At 43.3% G+C, this 21780-nt stretch overlaps 1 protein-coding gene across 1 annotated transcript in view; it reads left to right on the top strand.

The window, feature by feature from the left end:
- Nucleotides 1–15724, top strand: part of GALNT9 (polypeptide N-acetylgalactosaminyltransferase 9) — a 143718-nt gene extending 127994 nt beyond the window's left edge. Inside the window, exons 7-11 of the mRNA XM_063143739.1 lie at nucleotides 12–197; nucleotides 4695–4832; nucleotides 8423–8518; nucleotides 14031–14198; nucleotides 15446–15724. Of these exons, the coding sequence (XP_062999809.1) occupies nucleotides 12–197; nucleotides 4695–4832; nucleotides 8423–8518; nucleotides 14031–14198; nucleotides 15446–15592 (735 nt within the window). The 3' untranslated portion in view covers nucleotides 15593–15724. The remainder of the gene's footprint in view (nucleotides 1–11; nucleotides 198–4694; nucleotides 4833–8422; nucleotides 8519–14030; nucleotides 14199–15445) is intronic.
- The last annotated feature ends 6056 nt before the right edge of the window (nucleotides 15725–21780 follow it).

Genomic DNA, 21780 nt, shown 5'->3' with positions numbered 1-21780 from the left:
CACTCTCACAGGTCTGGCAGTGCGGTGGAAGCATGGAGGTGCTGCCTTGCTCCCGCGTGGCCCACATCGAGCGCACCAAGAAACCGTACAACAACGACATTGATTACTATGCAAAGCGCAACGCCTTGCGGGCCGCCGAGGTCTGGATGGACGACTTCAAGTCGCACGTCTACATGGCATGGAACATACCAATGACGGTAAGGGGAGGTACAGCGAATGCTTCCGAAGTAGGGATGCTTGAGGAACTTGCTCCTTGCCCTTTCCAAAATGAACGGACCTGAACTCCTCCTCCCAGATGAACATGCATTTCGAGACACAGCTACCGACTGGATTTTCACACCACTCCGAGTTTGATGATGTGACCCTTGGCTGAAGGAACGATACAGAAGTGCATATAAAAATGCATATTTTAGCATGAAAGACATTTAGAAATGCAGATGAGTGAGAAAAGATGTTCAAAAATGAGGATCCATATGCAGATTTTTTTTTATTAAAAATGCAGATGTATGCAGAAATGGGATGCAAAGGACTTATGTAGGAATGCACGTGAAATTGACATAGACCAGAAATAGACTGATCTCTATGTCTTCCGCTCTAACTGAGCTAATGTCTATTTGACATGCCTGCGCATGTAAGAAAGAGAGATGGCAGAGGACACAAGAATGACCATCTAGAAGCCTTGCACTTAGAAGAAGCAGGTCATTTCTCATGTACAATAGCTTCTAGGACAGGGCTAGGAAACCTGGCTATCTTTCAGATGTTTTGGACTACAGCTCTCATCATCCCCAGCCAGAATGGCCAATGGTAAGGAATGATGGGAGTTGTAGTGCCAAACCTCTGTAGGGCACTGGGCTGCCTACTTCTGATCTAGAATATTCTGATGTAATATTGATTGATTTTCCATTTCTACCTAGTCTTGTCTTGAAGAGCTCATTGTCTTGAAGAGCTCATTTTCCTTCCCCTTGGTTTACCCCCAACACACACACACACACACACACCTTTTAACACCCCTCCTTATAGCTACTTTTTCTGTTGCTTATTAAATCTGGGGTCTCCAAACACTACTGAAACGTCAGTATATTCGAAAGTGTCACATATAATGTGAATCAATTCTTTCACAGTGGTGAACCATCAGAAGGGCCCTGTTGGATCAGACCAAGGATCCATCTAGTCCAGCACTCTGTTCACACAGTGGCCAACGAGCTGTTGACCACGAAGCCACAAGCAGGGCATGGTGCAAAAGCTTCCTCCCACCCATGTTCACCAGCACCGAGTGTATATGCTTTTGATACTGGAAGTAGCACATAACAATCATGATAGCCTAGTCATCCCAGAATTTATGCACCCCTCTTTTAAAGCCATCCAAATTGGTGGTCATTGCTACATCTTGTGGTAGCGAACTCCATAGTTTAACTCTGCACTGTGAAGAAGTCCTTCCTTTGATCTGTCCGGAATGTCCCACAAATCAGCTCCATTGGGTTCTAGAATTATGGGAGAGGGAGAAAGCTGAAGGGACATTAGTCTGCACATGTTCAGAGACACTTCCTCTCCAGTGACTTTGTAGAGGAAAAATGTCTCCACTTAATAGCAGATGATAAGAGAAGGCAACATTTAACAAGAGCTGGAGTGAGATGTTTAAAAAAGGCCATTGCATCAAGCATTTATAACTCATGAAAATCTTTCATCTCTTCTCCGAAATTACTTTTGTATGCTCATTTCCCCCCAGTGAACTATAAAACAGCCCCTTAGGGTAACGGGGGGACACACACATTGCTTTATCAGACATAAACCAAGCATGGTACATTAAATCTTACCTTCAAGAATACAATGTGATTTTTTAAAAATAATAAAAATAACTATTTTCCCTTGCACACTGGAACTCAGCCGCTTTGCAGAGGTGGATGCATAGACTCAGTATAGCTCTTAAACTGTACTGATCTTTCACTCCCTCTAGCATCGAACTGGGATGCTGGGCTGGATGGTGACAGGAATGCAACCAAAAATGGTGCCACTAAAAGCTAGAAGGTGGTATCGTGCTTGGGAAAACTCCACGGTTTGCAGAAGTACAAACATTTTTAAAAACATTTATTTATTTATTTATTTATTGCATTTCTATACTGCCCAATAGCTGAAGCTCTCTGGGCGGTTTACAAAGGGTTTTTACACACTCGTTTTTACACACACACATGTGTTTTACACATGTAACATGTGTTACACACATGTGTTTTACACACACATGGTTTTTACACACATGGAAACGAGGAACAAGAGTACTCAGAATTCTCAGTACCCACAAAATGTTGAATCAGTTGGAAAAGAAATCTGGAAAAACAGGCTCAAATGGAGTATCCGGGAGGAGGGCATGGTTGGCTTGCTGGAATCCTAAAAACACTTCTCTTACTGGTGAGGGACAGCGGTCGCCCATATTCTGTCTTTTTGGCACGTTCAGAGCATTACAAAAAGAGAACACTGCAAACTGGTTTAGAGAAGGAGTCTACTTCTTCAATGGCTGCTAATCCTGATGGCTCTATGCAAGCTCCAGTATCAGAGGCAAGAGGCGTATGTGCAACGGAGGTGGAGAACATGGGCAGGAGGGTGTGGTTTCACATGTATCCTGCTTGTGGGTTTTCTGTCAACAGCCAATCAGCCTCTGTGTGAACATAATGCTGGACTTGATGGAGCCTTGGTCTGATCCCGCAGGGCTCGTCTGAGATTCTTAGGGAGGGAAGGAGGGTGACGTCTCACAGACACTTTGCTCCTTCCCAGCCCATGAGCTGTCTGCATGGGAGAGGGGCAAACAGAAGAGTGGGGGTGAAAATCAAGGAAGGCAATAGGAGGGGCTGAAGGAGGGGAAGGACGTTGGAGTGAGACTGGGTGGAGCCCTTCCTCCAAAGCATCCCTTACTGCAGGGGGAGGACCCAGAGCCCAAATCCAGGGTCCCCAGATGGCCACGACCCCTTTCTCAGGCCGTTCATCCTGTCTTCCAATCAATTGTTTGGAGGTTTCCTGGCTTTTCTGCAGTGTTTTTCCCCCAACCTCAAAGGTTGAAATGTCTCTCCTAAAGCTTAGTGAGAGTTTTAAGCCAAAAATATGTTGAGATAGATAGAGATAGATGATAGATAGATATGATATGATATTTATTTATTTATTTATGTATTACATTTATATACCGCCCCATAGCCGAAGCTCTCTGGGCGGTTCACAAAAGTTAAAACAGTAAACATTAAAAAGTATACAAAATTTAAAAACCATCAGAAACGTAAAAACAACAGTATAAAAACAATAGTATCCGTTTAAAAAACAACAGTTCTGAGGTCCGTTAGAAAATAAACTTAACATTGTTAAATGCTGTTAAATGCCTGGGAGAAAAGGAAAGTCTTGACCTGGTGCCTAAAAGATAACAGTGTTGGTGCCAGGCGAGCCTCGTCGGGGAGATCATTCCACAGATAGTTAGATTGATAAATGAGAGCGAGAGAGAGGAATTAGATAGATAGATAGATGAGAGAGAGAGAGAGAGAGAGAGAGAGAGTTGGATAGATGGATCGATAGGATAGATAGGATAGATTGATAGATGGGAGAGAGAGAAATGATAAAGATAGATAGATGAGAGAGAGAGATGATGGATGGGTGGATGGATGGATGGATAGATAGATAGAGAGAGAGAGAGAGAGAGTTAGATGATAGATAGATAATGATAGATAGATAATGATAGATAGATAGATAGATAGATAGATAGATAGATAGATAGATAGATAGAAGATAGATAGATGATGAGAGAGAGAGATGATGGATGGGTAGATAGAGATAGATAGGTGATAGAAGATAAATAGAGATAAAGATAGATAGATGATGAGAGAGATAGAGAGATAGATGATGGATGGATGGATAGATAGATAGATAGATAGATAGATAGATAGAGTCCCTGTCCCTTTTGCTCTGCCTTCCACGAGCTTCTCCGAAATGGAATACATCCCTAGGGTGGAAAGTGGTTCTGCATTCCCTGCCTTACCCCATTCCTGTTACTTCAGGATTCTTTGCCAGTTTATCAGCTCCTCTTTACACATGGTGCACATGCTACCCTCCAGGATTTCCCCATTCACTTCATTGGCGAGGATAGCTCGAGCCATACAACCCCTGGAGAGCGCTAGGCTGAAGTAAATGGGGAAACGTGATCACACACCAGAGCTCCGGCTACTCAATGGAGCTCTTCCGGGACAGGGAGGAGAGGAGTGCGATGTTGTGCTTCTTCACACTCAAGATGAATCTATTTACAGTGCACGTTTTTAAACACATTGGCTTTTCTATGCCTTGGCATCTTTTTTCCTTTGTGTTCCTCTCTTACAGATAATAAAGGAATACAGCCACATTCAACTTGGTTGGATTTTCATATATTAATATTTCCCTCCCTCCCCCCCAGCTTTGGATCTTCTGCTGTCTTCTCGTCTTCGCCCCCCCCCTCCAGCCTCTTTCTGCTACTGAAAGTTCATTAATATTTATTTCTCGTTCTCAAGGATAGCTGTAGACTGGGTAACTACTTGCACACCAAGAGAAGTGAAGGGGTGAGCCGTAGGCGGGGTGTGTGTGTAGAATCAGCTTGTAAACAACATGAGCGCTAAGAGCTATTCAAGTAATGAAATCAACTGTAAATCTGGCCTAATAGAATTTCCGTTTTTTATCTGCTCCTGCCTTCGCAGAACCCCGGAGTTGACTTTGGCGATGTGTCTGAAAGAATAGCTTTGCGGCAACGTCTTCAGTGCCGGAGTTTTAAGTGGTACTTGGAGAATGTCTATCCCGAAATGAGGATTTACAATAATACCATCACTTATGGAGAGGTAATATACGGTACCCAACACATCTCAGCATTGATAGGATCAGGGCTCCAGATGTTGTTGGAGGGTCATAGATTCCCCAGACTCCCATTAGCTCCTGCCAGAATGGCCACTGCCCAGGGATTCTGGGAGATGTAGTCCAGCAACACATCTGGAAAGCATTATTATTATTATTATTATTATTATTATTATTATTATTATTATTTTAATACTACCCCATCGCTGAAGCTCTCTGGGTGGTTTATAAAAGATTAAAACATTACGAACGATGTACAAAATGCACAGAAAAGCTTGCGAATTTGTATGGGAAGTCTTTAAAACAAAAGTCTCAGCATTCAGGACAAACCAAACTTAGGATGGAGGAATTCTCAAAATTGGAGGCAATCCGAACTTAAGATGGGGGGAAAATGAGAAACTGACAGAAAATGAAATAAACCGTGACTATCCGCCCCACATCTGCATGTTCACTGCAACATCTGCAAAGGGGATCTTATGGACAGTTCCTCAATCCAGAGTAATATAAGCCAGCCAGATGTGAAGAGAATACCTGATTGATCATTTCAGACTAGGGGTGGTGCAAATCTTACACAGGTTTAAGAAGAAAAAATAATCCTGCAACTCAGCCATGCTGGGAGTTTTATTTCTGTCTAAACATGCATAAGATTGTGCCCTGAACAAATATATAAACTGAGTTCCAATGACTCCTGTAGCAGAAAGATGACAGACTTCTAAGATTTAACAGTTAACAGAAATCCCTGACGTTGCTTAGCTAAGTTGAAGCCCAAAATTAAGGTGACTGAATGTCTGTGGCTGTTTTTCTTCCCCCAATGGTTATTCAAATGTCTCGGATCATCTGAGCCAATGCAAAGAGAGACTTCAGGCTTTCTCGGGCAGTGCCTCAATAGAACCATCTGCAGCTTGCGGGTAAAACATAAGCTTCCAGGCAGCTCCATCCTTTGAGGGAGGGGAGCTGCTCACTGAGGTCAGGGGGGTTAGCTATGAAACCCAAGCTGTGTCAATTACGTGAGACTTCCTTCGGCTTGGCTGCTGACAGGATGTCAGTTTCCACTGAGCAAGTCAAAAGGAAGGTCCTTAAATCCAAGCTGAATCTCATTTCTACCACTCACAAAAGAAAAGACGTCTTTTGAAAGATGTACACCAGCCTAGGTCCAACAATCCCACGTGCCATAATGCACCATTATATCATGTTACCTACAACCCAGGATGTCCTTCGCATTTCACAGCCGTTATCTCCAAGGACATAGCAAATGGCTAGGGGGGTGCGGGGGGTGGGGTGCTCAGAGGGTTAGGACTGATTCTGAATATTCACTTGCAACCTTATGCAAAGAACTCTATAATCCTATACAATCCTGTTCATTCTTTGAAAGTGTGTATAGGGATGTCCACCATCAGGGAATCCAGCCCTTTTGGGGCTCACCGGATTTCTGCGGGGGGGGGGGGCAGCTCAGCTTGCATTTGCAAGCCAAGCTATGTTTTTTTTTCTCAAAATCCAGAGACATTTTTCATTACTTCATTTTAAAAAATTTCATCAATAGAAATTTGCATAAATTGCAGCCACGATGTGTGTAATGTGTGCAAAACGTGTCCACAATAGCTTCTGCAGATTATAGCCAGAATTGGCACAAATTATGCAAATGCCAGAGTCTGTGCCAATTTGCATTTATGCATAGAAAATGTGCATTTTTCCCAACTGAAAAAAATGGGAATGTAAATGAGGCAAAACAAGCTTAAAGGCAGAATTTGAAGAACCTCAATGAGCTCTAACGGTGATGTTCACCCATCTCTATGGCCATGACATCATGGTGGTTCTTCTTCTTCTTCTTCTTCTGCTTCTGCTGCTGCTTCTCCTCCTCCTCCTCCTCGTTCTTCTTCTTCTTCTTCTTCTTCTTCTTCTTCTTCTTCTTCTTCTTCTTCTTCTTCTTCTTCTTCTTCTTCTTTGTTACACCCCCTGATGTCACTTGGTCTCTGGGTGAGTTGAGATAACAGTCCTGCCAGGAAAAGGCCTATGTGCCCCAGTTGCTGGGGGAACATGGGTGGGAGGAAGCTGTTGCACCATGTCCTGCTTTGTTGGTCCCTGGTCAACAGCTGGTTGGCCACTGTGTGAACAGAGTGCTGAGATGGACCCTTGGTCTGATCCAGCAGGGCTCTTCTGATGTTCTTATGTTCTTATATCCATCTAGTCCAGTATTCTGTGCACATAGTGGTCATCCAGTTGTCTGTAGGAAACCCATAAGTAGGACCTGAGTGCAACAACACCCACCTACCATTGGGCTGCATTCCAAGAGAGCTTCTGCGAAACGGAATGCAGCCCTCTGGCTAAAAGAGGTCCAACCCTCCTGCTTGAGGCAATGCTCAAGGAATGATGATGAACTGTGGCCAATAGACGGAATTTGGATTTCTCATCAGTGTTACTCTGAGTGCTTTTTGGACCAAGCTGCTTGCAGCTGATCTGACTACTTCATCATCCTTCGTGCCGTAGTCTGCAAATAAAACGCTTCGAGTTATCAGTCATATTTTTTTTAACAAAATAAAATAAATTAAAATTGCTGCCTGTAAGAATAATCTGTACGTGCCTTCATACAAGGAGAAGCTGGCTAGCAAACTCCTGACTGATACACAAAGGAAAGATTAATGTGGTGTCAAGTGCAGAGAATGAGGGCATTTTTCTTCCTTCAAAGATACCCAGTAATGGGACTCTAGCCATCCCTTTAGCCTTCCCCAGTCGGTTGTCCTCCAGGTGTCTTGGACTTCAATTCCCATCAGCCCCAGCCAGCTTGACCAGTGGTCAGGGATGCTGTGAGTTGTAGTTCAAAATATCTAGAGGGTGGTGTATGCCTCCCATTTATTTAAATATTTGTGAACCGCCCAGAGAGCTTCGGCTACTGGGCGGTATAGAAATGAAATAAAATAAATAAATAAATATTTCTAGATTGTCTTTTAGGGGGAATATTTCACAAGGTGGCTTACATAAAGCAAACAAAACATGCAATATCAGCTTTCAATAAAAGCAAACCTTTAAACACTGGTCCACAATGCGGACTACAATTAAATAAGGCTGCAATCTTATACTGACTTTCCTGGGAGTCAGCCATATTGAACTCCGTTGGTCTTACATTTGAGTAGACATGTCTAGGATTGCATCACAGTGCAAGCCCAGACCTGCCTACACAGAAGTAAGCCCCACTGGATTCAATGCTTTAAAAAACACCATTCCCCAAATAAGTGGATGTCAAAGGCCTAGTCAAAAGCCTGTACTGCTGGTCACATGCAAATCACTTGGCACAGAGTTCCACAAATGCGGGGCTACCTCTGAAAAGACCCTGTCTCTCATGGCCACCATTCTGCAGTAAGTAAAAGGAATGGGGGAAGCTCACTCATCTCTACTGGTTAACGTACACAGAGATGTATAGTCAAAGGATTCATTGTTTTTTCCTAGGCTGACCTTGGTCTTGCTAATGCAGCATGATATCTGAGATGGGCTATTGGACACATCTCAGTGTGTTACTCAGGAACACAGGCTAGGATTGTGGAATGGACCCACACATAACATGTCCCCCTGATTTGGGTTTCAGGTACGCAACAGCAAAGCCAGTGGCTACTGCTTGGATCAAGGTGCAGAAGAAGATGACAAAGCAATTCTCTACCCCTGCCATGGAATGTCCTCCCAGGTAAACACAATTTCATGGACTTCACTAATGGCTGGGCGCAAAAGTGTCCGAGGAGAACTTTCGCCAGGAAGGTCACTAAGCAAAATGAGAGGAGGGGAATTATAGGTTGCACTAAAGAGGAGATGCAAGGTGCCACCTCCTTCCTTGTATTTTGAAATTATTTGTTTCGGATCGAGCCTCATATCTCAACAGAGAATTCAGCCGAGGCCTCTCAAGTCTAAATCCAGTGACACATTTTCTGTGCAAAGAAAATTCTAATGTGATACATAGTTGCGTGATTTCCATGAGTAGTCAAAACATTTCAGCTATTCCTATGACAACAATTATCATAGCAAAAAAACCACACCCTATACTTTCAGCTCACAATTAAATGCATTAATGGGCACACACACACACCTTTTTTAAGTTTGTAAAGCACATTTTCTTTCCTAATTCTCAAAGCTGGCTGTGCAGGATATAATCAAGAAGGATTGAGAGGAGAAAAACTATATTCCCATGGGAAATGGTGATACTGAAGCAACATCGTTGGCTGGATTGCAGCCAATTCAGTCCGCACTGATTTTGCATATTACGATGTAATGGTGCTGGACCTGTCATAAGACTTCCTAAATTGGAGCGAGCGGTCTTCTTTGAACAGCAAACAAGAAACCACAGCGAAGTAGGCCCTGCGAGCCTGAAATCTGACTAGCCCTGCTCTAAAGCATTCCATAATCCCTCCCCTCTTTCTTTAATGCATAGGACAGTGTCGAACGGTGTGATTCCACCAATGCAAATAGAGGTAGCAGATCTCCACTGAAACTTTCCATTGTGCAAGCGGTTGCCCATTATACTTGCACAACTGGTCGTGCAAGCTGGTTGCACAAGCAGAATTATGTGAAACGTACTGGAAAAATGTTTATGAATTTTCATGCAAACTTTTTTTTTCTTTAAAAAAATCTCAACGTTAAAGACAAACTCGAATTAAGCCTTTGCAAATTCTCAAAGTTCGAGATGAGACAAATCAAATCTAAGATTCGAAAAATGTGAAACTGTGAGAAAGCGAAATTGACAGTTTTGCCCATCGATATCTTCACTGCTTGGAACACCAACGCCTTTCAGCTCACTATGTGCCCCAAATCTGCAATTCCCTGCAATTTCCACCTGTTGGTTCTTTTCCTATCCCATACAGCAATGAAGAACATGCCCGTTCCATCTTCTGTGTGGTAGCTGTCCAGATATAAGAACACCTCTATCGTGTCTCCCCTTAATCGTCGCTTCTCCAGATTAAACCTACCAACTCTTTCAACCATTCCACTCAGGGCTTGGTTTCCAGGCCTTGTAACCATCCTATTCACGCTACTTCACCCATAAGACACCAGCCCCAATAATAATCCCACCTAGGCAATTCAGATCATCATTTTAAAAAACAAAACCCTTCCTTCCCCTTAAATCTGGGGGGAAAGGAAAGGGAAAGGAACCTCTCCTTTCCATATGGTTACCCTAGGTAATGGACAGATGTGTGATAGTAAGCAAAGTACCTTCAAGTAACACTTCATAACAGTAAGGAAAAGGAAAGGAACCTCTCGTGTAAGCACTTGAGTCATTGCTGACTCCTAGAGGGACGTCTGCTTTCGCTGACGTTTTCTTGGCAGACTGTAGCGGGGTGGTTTGCCATTGCCTTCCCCAGTCGCAGTTACCTTTCCCCCAGCTAGCTGGGTACTCATTTACTGATCTCGGAAGGATGGAAGGCTGAGTCGACCTGAGCCGGCTGCCTGAGAACCAGGTTCCACTGGGATCGAACTCATGCCGTGGGGAGAGTTTTGGCTGCAGTAACTGCCGCTTACCACTCTGTGCCACACGAGGCTCGGAGTGGACACAGTGTTAAACACTGGGCACAGTGTTAAATCTATGATTTAATCTTACCAGAATCCATTGAGATTTCAGCCCATAGATTTATTTCTAGACATGCATCATTTCTTTAATTCCACCACCACCACTAAAAAAGAAGATTCCTTTGTGTTTTGCTCTAACTATTCATATTCCACATCCTGGAGGTTTTAAAAGAATAGTTCTTCTGATCCTTCTTCTCTTGCTCTGCCTGATTGATTTATTTTTAATGAAGTCAAATATCAATTAAATCCCAAATGGTTCCATCAGCCACCCCACCCGCCATGTAAACTTCCTCCCGCAATGCCATTTTAGCACTTTCTGATGTGCCGTCCAAATTGGAATGGCATTAATGAATTGTCACTCATGCCTTCGTGCATAAATAATCCTGACCTTATCACCTGCCAAACCATTACCTGAAGCTGAGCCATGTGTGCGACTTGTTGGGATCAGGAGGCCCGAGTCAACGTTCATAGGCATGACGAAAGGGACGGGGTGGGGGAATGTAAGCTTCCTTTTTTAATTGTTGTGGCCGAAATGGCTGGATGCACTGTAGTTAACTGTCAAAATGTTCATCTTTGGCAGGCTCATGGTGAGAGGTTGCCTGGACACGTTCCTCAGAAAATTTAGCCTCTGATCAATTAGGCTGGGGGAGGAGGACAGAAATCCTTAATTGGATTCAAATGAGGCTCTCTGTTTAGTGAAATGTTGACCACATTCACCTAGCATTCAATTGCTTCCACTGTTTTTCCTCTTGACCAAATGAACAGGGCCAAGAGCATTCATCAATGGTTCTAATTGTCCTATATTTTGTAGATAAATTCTTGGCATCAAATTATTTTGATTTTGGACCAGTATTGGGGAAAAGACAGGATACTACTACTACTACTACTACTACTACTACTAATAATAATAATAATAATAATAATAATAATAATAATAATAATAATAATTTCTTGGGTGCCAGTGGCATAGTGGCTAAAGTGTCAGACTTGGGCCTAATCTACACCAAGCAGGATATTCCACTATGAAAGTGGTATGAAAATGGTATATAAAAGGCAGGAGCCACACTACTGCTTTATAGCAGTACTGAAGTGCACTGCAGGATCTACACTACTGCTTTATAGTGGTACTGAAGTGCACCGACAACTGTTGAGGCCCATTGACACATACCATATACTGCTTTCATACCTCTATATCCTGCTAGGTGTGGCTCCTGCCTTTTATATACTGCTTTCACGGTGCAATAACCTGCTTGGTGTAGATTAGGCATTGGTGTAGATTAGGAGATCCGGGTTCTAGTCCCCACTTGGCCATGGAAGCTCACTGGCCAGTCACAGACTCTCAGCCCAACCCACCTCACAGGGCTGTTGTTGTGAGGATATAATGGAGAGGACGATGCTTATTATGTATGCCGCCTTGGGTTCCTTAGAGGAAAAAAGGCGGGATATAAATGCAATAATAAATATATTATTATTATTATTATTATTATTATTATTATTATTATTCACCTCCTGAAGTATGTTCCATGAGTTTTGTTTCCCTTTTCTTCCTGTCTTGGCCAGATGTCAATCTGAATACCAGGAAGCTTTTTTTTTTTTCATTTGGAAGGGCTGTGTCATCATTAGATTTATAAATTTTTTGATAATTGGTTTTATTAATTTATTAATGATTGGTTTTATTGCATTTTATCATCATTTCTTCTTGTAAACTCTTTTGGGGTTTATTAAATAAAAAGAGCTATTCCAATTCTCTGAAATGAATCAAGGAATGAATTAAGAAATTAATTAAAAAATAAAATTTAAAAAATGGAATGAAACTTCTGGAGAATGTTCTTAAAGAGAACATTCACTTGATTTTAGTTACCTAGGAATTTCTTGGCTTCTTAGACATTTCATTGTTGTCACAATCTCTTTCCCACCTAGCTCCTGTGCAGATTACAGCTAAGCGCAGACGAATAGGGAATTCGGAGTGGACTGGCAGATGACATCAGCATCCCGGCTAATAAAAATGTCCCGTTGCTGTGTCTCTCTAAACTCTGGTTCTGCTACATCGCTGTTTGCATCCATGCCTCCTTCCAGGACTGGCTGAAAACAGAAATCCCTCCCGTAGCTTGTTTTGTGGGGTAGCAAATACCAGGCATAGGAAGTAAAAAACGTTTGAGAAACGCTGCCAGAAATATCACGCATGTACTCACTCCCTTACTTTTACACTCCTTTTCCATATATATAATTTTCATCCCTGCAGCGAGTTCAATTTTCCTGCCTCCTGCCGCCCGCTTTGCCGTTGCTCCACAGATGGTCTCTTTATTATGAACGGCTTCCAACATGCAATGTAGTCATTTAAAACAGGAGAGCAGAAGGTCCGTTCCAAAAGGCATTGGACTCCGAGAGGAAAGATTAGCATATTATGTGTTGCTTATGTTATGGGTGAACTTTCCCTTTTCTTGCTTACCAAAAAAAAAAAAAAAGTCTTGAAATAACAAATGCCATTAAGAGGTCCTTAGTTTAATTATAGGCAGGGCTGTTTGCGTTCCATGCTAAAATTTATGAAAATTTATTCTGCATCCAGGCAATACAAATCATTCACTGAGCAAAGATGGATCCTGTGATCTGTAACAGATAGAAGATACATAGATAGGGATTTTCCAACTCTCAGTTGTCCATTAAGAGCAATAATTAAAAAGCATTAGGTGGCTGAAAAATAACACTTGGGGGGGAAAGCAGGAATGGATTTTGTATGAAAGGACTTTTGACCTTGTTTCTGGTTACTGTTCACAAATTCCTGGGCTGAACATGTGCTCAGAGGCACCCTGTTCCCTATGACAACCCACCTGAGCCACTATTTTGCATTTGGCTGCAGTTTGTACATCTCAGGGTTCCTGCAAGCCTGAGGTCTGTCCACCGCTGATCTACATATGTTTACTCAGAAGCAAATCCCATTTTGTTTTCCCTAGCCCCCTATAGTGAATGGAATGCACTTTGCACATGCTTAGAGCGATGTTTTCTTTTTCTTTTCTGTCTTCCGGGATTTAGTTCTGGCACTGAAAAGAGATTTTGGGGTACAGCAGTGAAGACCCTGAGTGCATGTGTGCTAACGTTTGAAGGAGATGCATGTTTAATGCTCTCTTGGTCTGTCTTTGGGGATTTTCAGCCCCCTTCCTTTCTCCCACTTACCTCAAAGTAAGCTAATGAATTTATTGAATCATAGAATCATAGAATAGTAGAGTTGGAAGGGGCCTACAAGGCCATCGTGTCCAACCCCCTGCTCAATGCAGGAATCCACCCTAAAGCATCCCTGACAGGTGGTTGTCCAGCTGCCTCTTGAAGGCCTCTAGTGTGGGAGAGGCCACAACCTCACCAGGCAACTGATTCCATTGTCGTGCTGCTCTAACAGTCAGGAAGTTTTTCCTGATGTCCAGCTGGAATCTGGCTTCCTTTAACTTGAGCCTGTTATTCCATGTCCTGCACTCTGGCAGGATCAAGAAGAGATCCTGGCCCTCCTCTGTGTGACAACCTACGTGCCCTTTCTACGAAGGCAAAGGGCACGATTGGCAGATGAGCTTGACCTTCAACATCCCTTGGTTTGCTTGGTGTTAAAAATGTGTCTCAGGTTCCCTGACCACCGTATTTGGGTTTGGTTCCAGCTTGTCCGTTACAGCTCCGAAGGACTCCTGCAACTGGGCCCTCTGGGATCCACAGCATTCCTGCCTGACTCCAAATGCCTCATAGACGATGGGAAAGGAAGGACCCCTACTCTGAAGAAATGTGAAGATGTTTTGAGGCCAGCACAGAGACTGTGGGATTTCACACAGGTATGACAGGCAGGTTGGGATAAAGGTATAGGTATGGAGTCAGATGTGACACTTAAGTGAGGGATGTTGTAGGTACATTTGAAAGTGCATTTACAGACAGGCCATGTTCTGTAATTCACCCCCTGCCCCCAGCCTTTTCAGCTCCATGGGCACATTTGGAGTGTCGCAAGAATGTCAGGGCATTCCCACAAAATGGTTACCATGTCATGGGGTGGGGTGGCCCATTCATCAAATGTCTGCCATGTTGTCCATGGCAGGTCACAAGACACTCATTTCCCAGAAAACGATCTGGTGAGACCGAAAGAAAAACTACTTGCCCAAGATGTCTGGTACAAAGTAGAGATGGGGGGGGCGGTTTCTGTGTTCCGAAACACAAAATCATTCTGTTGAACCCAAATGGTGCTGGAGGGCAGATCTTCACTTTACAACATAAGGACATCAGAAGAGCCCTGCTGGATCAGACCAAGGGTCCATCTAGTCTAGCACTCTGTTCACACAGTGACCAACCAGCTGTCAACCAGAGACCCAGAAGCAGGACATGGTTGTAACAGCACTGTCCTGCCCATGTTCCCCAGCAACAGGTGCAGACAGGCTTACTGCCTCTGATACTGGAGATTGCATTTAGCCATCAGGACTTGTAGCCATTAATATTCTCCTCCCAAGGATTTATCCAACCCATTTTAAAGCCATCCAAATTGATGGCCATCAGCACATCCTGTAGTAGTGAATTCCATAATTTAACTGTGTGCTGTGTGAAGAAGTCCATCCTTTTAACTGGCCTGAATGTCTCACCAATCAGCGTCATGGGATGACTCCATTGGGTTCTACTATTATGGAAGAGGGAGACTAATGTCCCCCTGTCCACATTCTCCACCACTTGCATAATTTTGTACACCTCTATCATGTCTCCCCTCAGCCTCCTACCTTCCAAGGTGAACAATCCCAGTTTCAAAACCTTCCCTCGTAAGAGAGATGCTCCAATCCCTTGATCACTTTAGTTGCCCTTTTCTGCACTTTTTCCAGCATGCCATCCTCCCAATTCCCATATATATATTAAAAAAAAATCTTAAGAAACAAGTTAAACATTAGGAAGGGCAGAGAGTCTGGTGAGGCCAAGAGAAATCAAATGCCTTTATAGCTGTAATGTCCTTATAATAATTTTTCTTTCCTTGTTAGTTGCTTTGCTTTGCTAACCTATATTTGCTACTTAGAAGATTCCAGTATCCTTCTTCTTCCCTTCCCTACAGAACGGTCCAATCATTAGCCGAGACACTGGCCGGTGCCTAGAGGTGGAGATGTCAAAGGATGCTAATTTTGGGCTCCGACTAGTAGTACAAAGATGCTCAGGTCAAAAATGGATGATCAGAAACTGGATAAAACATGGCCGACATTGATTTCGGGCTGGGAAGAAGATGTTCTCTCTTCTGGAGTCCTTCAAGTGGTACATGGGTGCCCCTCCAAGAGAATTGGTGAAAGAGGACTTCTATACTGAGAAGACAGCTAACGGAGGAAGAAGAAGAAGAAGAAGATGATGATGATGATGATGATGATGATGATGACGACGACCAGAGTTTTGAATGACTGGGCCTGATTATTGTTGTGTTAAAGAAATGGTGGAGACTGGTACCCCATCTAAGGCCATGGGGGTGATACAGCTGTGTTGGGGATAGGCCGTTTCAGACTATAGAATGGGACTCGCATCACTAAATGTTCCTCTATTTAATTCCTGGATATAGAAACCTAGCATGTCAGGGACAATGCTAGACTAGTATCCACGTGATGCTACTTTTCTAAGTTCAGGGGGGATTGTTTTATGTGGAGGAGCATTCAGTTCCATGATCTCCCCAGCCTGCACTCTGAAACGGCACATCCCCAGCACAGATTTTATCACCCCAGGCCTAACCTATCCTCATATCATTGGATGACCTAGAAAAGACTAGTGCAGGTTATCCATACTTTGGAAATGAACAAACGGACCTTCGAAACAGACGTTGCTTCCACTCTCCCAGAGGAAACGGGAGGGCAGCCATATTGGGGGATGTGTTCTGAAGATGAATGGGCCCCTTGCCTCATCGAAGACAGCCCTGCGGCGGCAGAAGGATTTGTTAGCTTTAAATTGCTGACTGGTGCACAATCCAAATGGTAGACAGAACCATGTGCCTTTTCTACTGTACTTCCTATCCGAGTGGACTGGGAAATCCCCATTACTTCAGCATGTCTGATTAACAATTCCAAACAAACAAACAACAGCAACATCATCAACAACAAAGTACTCTGTAAATAAATTACACTGGTTAAAAAAAAAAAAAATCTAATATATAACACGTTTCCAGAGTGTGTGCCTGGGAGTCTCCATTTATAACAAGGGCAACATTATTCATCGCTGCTCGACGTGAGGACGGAGACAGACGTCACATGTTTTCAGTGCAGATGATGCATACGTACCTTTCTTCTCCAGGGGCAAATTCAGAAAGGGAAATAAATGGTTCTGCACATTTCAACGGAAGCGGCTTGGAAATGGGTCTCTTTGGTTGGTGTTCCATTTCCCCCACCCTGTTAATCTACGCCGCAGGTCTGCGCATTTAATACATTGCCAGTTTGGGGTAATGATTAAGGCAAAGGCCAGTCCTGGCAGCTCCATGAGGTATACTTGGGGCCATGACATGGCCCGAGAACCCAGGAGGGGTCACTCTTTGCTCCTGCCCTGAGCTCCATGCTTTCCCCTTTTTAATTTTTTTCTTGCAATCTGGCACTGGGCTTCAGACTCCCATCTTGTATTTTCGCCCAATGCCATGGATGGTAAGTCATTCCGGAGTATTGTGGAAAGGAAAAGATGGCCACTAACTTTTCTTTTTATGGCGGTGGTCATTTTTTCCTCTTTTGTCTAACACAATGCTTCAGAACGACTCAACTTCAAGGTGATTTTCACCATATGAAAATACAATATGGTGGCCAGAAAGGGTGGGATTGAAAAGGGATTACTATAAGTGGAGGCTGGTGGCTTATGGATCCACCCTGGGTTTCAACCAGACTCTATCCAAGGTGCTGATCCTATTGCAGGGATAGGGTTCAGCACTTGGAGAGCTCCTTTAGAGTCGTGTCTGGTTTTGACTGAAACTCAGAATGGATTCACTGCCCCACTCTCAGTCACGTTGGGGCTGGTACTTGCAACCAGCAATCTAACCACACTGGTGGACGTAACAGCACGATCCCTAAAACAGGGTGGGAAACATTTTCACTCCAAGGATCACATTTCCTCATGGGTATCCTTCTGGAGATCACATACCAGTAGTGGGAGGGACCAAAGCAAAAAGAGGGCAGGGCCGAATCAACACACACTCCCCATTCACACACAAAAATGCACATGTATGCACCCAAAGATTCCTCCTCCCACCCATTGCAGAGGAAAAGCTTAATTTCAGCACAGGGGGAGATTTGAAGGCACTTACAGGTGGGGAGGGAACGTGTGTTTGAGAATGTATGTCCTGTTGGTCATTGCACAATTGTCTCTTGGGTGGTTTACCGGCTCCCTAGTTTCCCCAACAGGTAACACCTGCCATGGAGATCAGAAAGTGTGGGCAGCTAGGGAGGCTGCATGGAGAGACGTGTAACAGGAAGGGGGACATCACACACACACACACCACCCTCAGTCACCTTGTAACAGTAAGGTAATCTCAAAACCACAGCCAAAAGGCATTCAAAAGTCTCTTTTGCAAGGAAGGAAACAGATTTGGGCACAGCTCCATCAGCAATATCTGTTTACTTGGTCATTTGGGACACCTCCTAGCCTAACCAGTTCAACGTGGACCATCCGGAGTCATGGTTAGTACTAGAGAGGGCAGATGTCCCCACAGTTCACATTGGGTGGGTTTGGAAATCATAATGTTGAGCCCAATACCCCCCACAGTACAATCAGTCAGGAAAAGCCCAATTAAAAAGATTGATCTTGCTGTGTCTCCCACACCAAGGGGAAAAACATCCCACAAATTGGCTGTCACCATGGAGAAAGCCCTCTCCATGACTTCCCAATTTTTCTGGTCCATTCTTGGTCAAGATACACATGTGTCCAAGCTCCTGGCCTTCGAATTCTGCAATTCTGTTCATTATTTTCACTGTTGCATGCGGGTTTGGGTGCACTCTTCCATAGTGGATGGATTCTTTTGCTCCTTTACAAAAAAAAAAAAAGTGGAGAACTACAGTGTTAAATTTGGGGAAGTGTTTATGCAGATGAATCCTTTGATTAAAATAATACACAGTCAATTAAGATTTCTGGAAATGATAGACCACCCATCGTCATATTCAGAAGGCCCTAGGTGTGCATTCCTTAAGATCCTAGACCAAGATGTGGAGTCTAGACCAAGTAATGCCATTTGAAATGGCAGAACATTGAGCCCTCTAGTTCAGTAACTGTTGTTGAAGCTGATTGGAGGCAGACCTCGAAGATTTCAGACAGAGGTCTTTTCTTAGCTTACACGAGCGCCCCTGCTATTTGTATAGCATACACATGTCTAATTCAACTTACAAAAATGAAGGTTTCTCTTTCTTTCAGCATAACTGATTAAGAACATAATAAGAAGCGTCATGTTGGATCAGACCAAGGATCCATCTAGTCTAGCATTGTGTTCACAGTGGCCAGCCAGCTGCCCAGTAGAACCCACAAGCAGAATATGGATGCAATAGTACCCTTCTGCCCATGCTCCCCAGCAACTGATATGCATAGACATATTGTCTCTGTTAATGGAGGTAGTATAGCAACATCAGGACTATTAACCATTAAGAGCCTTATCCTGCAGGAATTTGTCTAATCTCCTTTTAAAGACTTCCAAACTGGTGGCCATCAGTACATCCTTTGGTCACAAATTCCGTAATTTAACTGTGCCCTGCATGAAGAAGTCCTTCCTTTTATCTGTCCTGAATCTCCCCCAAATCAACTTCATGGAATGACCCCCTTGGGTTCTAGCATTATGGGAGAAGAATGTCTCCCTACCCACCACGTTCTCTACACCATGCGTAATTCTGTACAAATCTATCATGTCTCCCCTTACTCATCTTTTCTCTAAGCTAAACAGTTCCAGATGTCACAGGGCATGTCTTCCAGAGAAGCTTGACCTTGAGACCTCATTTTCTAAGAGTAATGGGATTTCACCTCTTATTTCCAATCTATCTGCTTCTCCTTTTCCTCATCTTTCCACTGCAGAATGGAAAGTGCTTCTGTCTCTAATGCAACTGAGAAAATAACTTCCACTCTCACTTGACTGAAGATATTTCCAGTGATCTTAAAACTGGAAATTTTCTATGCCCACCCAGGGGTGGATCTCCTGCTGAGCTTCAAATGTTTCTTACCAGAGAACAGTTTCATTTGATAATACCCGAATGGCTTTTTGCTCCAACCAGAGAGTTATTTTCATCCCTCGTTATTGCGCTTGCAGAACCATCCGCTTTCTCTGAGAACTCATTTTGGTTTGGTGACAGCCTCAGCAATCAGATGAACTGGAGCCAATATATGTTCAGCCTGGTGCCGAGCGAAAGTGTCATCCAGATTTAATTACCCAAACACAAGCATATTCGGCATATGGTGGATTCTAAAGTGAGGCAAGGGCCTCCCTACGGAGATGCAGGGCTCCAGGAATTTTACTCCACCTTATTAAGGCTCCATCTAATGTTTATGACAAAATAGCTTCCAATTAGATTTCCAGCAGAGAGCAGAGATCTGAAGCAGCCATTTTCAAGTCTATTTGTGGATAATAAACAAACAAACAAACACACCAAGATGAAGGTTGGTTTTGCCTCCGCTAAGAGCAAGATGCAAGGATGTTTACCAGAGTTCTGTAATCACTTAAAATTAGGGATGGATGCCTCAGTCTGTTTCCAGTCCACATCAGTTTTGTATGGATTCAATCATTCCATATAATTTCTGCATCAGCCTGCATGTTTCAACAATGACAAAATGCACAAAAAAAACATGTATTTCCATATGCTTCTCCTACCTTACACACTTCGTAATAATAATAATAATAATAATAATAATAATAATAATAATAATAATAATATATTTATTTATTTGGTACCCACCTCTCCCTCTGGATCGAGGCAGGGTACAACACAAATAAAAACATAAAATACATACAACTAATTCGAACGTTTAAAACCAGTGCATCATTAAAAGCAGCACACTATTAAAAAAAGGCATCTTAAAATTCAACTGAGTAGGCCTGCCGGAAGAGATCAGACTTTATGGCTTTCTTAAATTCTGGAAGACTGTTAAGTTGACGAATCTCTCCCGGCAAGCCATTCCACAAACTGGGAGCAGCAGAAGAAAAGGTCCTCTGGGTAATAGTTGTCAGCCTTGTTTTTGTTGGCTGGAGTAAATTCTTCCAAGAGGACCTGATTGTGTGGGGAGGATTGTATGGGAGAAGACGATCCTGCAGATAGCCTGGACCCAAACCATGAAGGGCTTTAAAGGTGATAACTAACACTTCATACTTTAGCCGGAAACTAATTGGCAGCCAGTGAAGAGATTTTAAGACTCTCTGGTGTCCTTCTCATCCATATTTTTCTAGGCATGCTTTCCTAATAGATGTGTTCTGGTAGAGCACATACTCTATGATACATGTTTTGTATGTCATTTTTGAGTTGAGAACTGGATTGCAAAATTTAGAGAAGCATGCAGTCTGAAGGAGAACTGTGCTCCGATCCATCTATTAGTCTGGGAAGAGCAACTTAGGTTGGTTGGTTGAAATACAAATGCAGTCAAAATGGAATCCTCTTCTATCCCTACTTAAAACTAGGAAAGCTGTAGGAAAGGAAATCACATTACTTTGAGGAAGTGAGAGGTGTCAAAGACAAGCTTCTCTGGAATTCCTGCCTTGTAACCTTTAAGCACTTTCATAGAATCATAGAATAGTAGAGTGGAAGGGGCCTATAAGGCCATCAAGTCCAACCCCCTGCTCAATGCAGGAATCCACCCTAAAGCATCCCTGTCAGATGGCTGTCCAGCTGCCTCTTGAAGGCCTCTAGTGTGGAAGAGCCCACAACCTCCCTAGGGAACTGGTTCCCTTGTCATACTGCTCTAACAGTCAGGAAGTTTGTCCTGCTCATAGAGCTTGTATAGACAATGCATTCTTTGGGGAAGCTACAGAGCACTTAAAATGTTTTGGATAACTGCAAAATGAAACGTTTTGCCCTAGGAAGGGATAATGGGGATTTGCTGCTCCTATTTTGGGGAAACAGCTAAGCATCTTGGATCGTTCTTTTGGAGTTCTGGCTGGTTCTGGCTAAAACCCAGAATGGATTCACAGCTCCAACAAAATTGGAGCCACCAGCCTCCAGTGCAGCTCTTACCCTTAGGAAGTTTCACCTGATATTTAGCTGAAATCTACTTCCTTTCAATGCCCAACAACTGCTTCCAGTCCTGCCCTCTGGATTTACATACATTAGTCCAACTACTCCACCCAACGAGTCTGCTCCATCTTCTGCATGCCTAGAGCCAAGAAGGAACTCTCGTGCCCTTCTTCAGCATATCTTTTGAGGCCCTGTTCCTCTTCGTTTCCACTGCATTAACAAAGTATTCCATTCTCTGTCA

This window comes from Elgaria multicarinata, chromosome 18 (assembly GCF_023053635.1).
Source record: "Elgaria multicarinata webbii isolate HBS135686 ecotype San Diego chromosome 18, rElgMul1.1.pri, whole genome shotgun sequence".
Lineage (NCBI taxonomy): Eukaryota > Metazoa > Chordata > Lepidosauria > Squamata > Anguidae > Elgaria > Elgaria multicarinata.
This window is presented reverse-complemented; position numbering and strand designations above follow the sequence as displayed.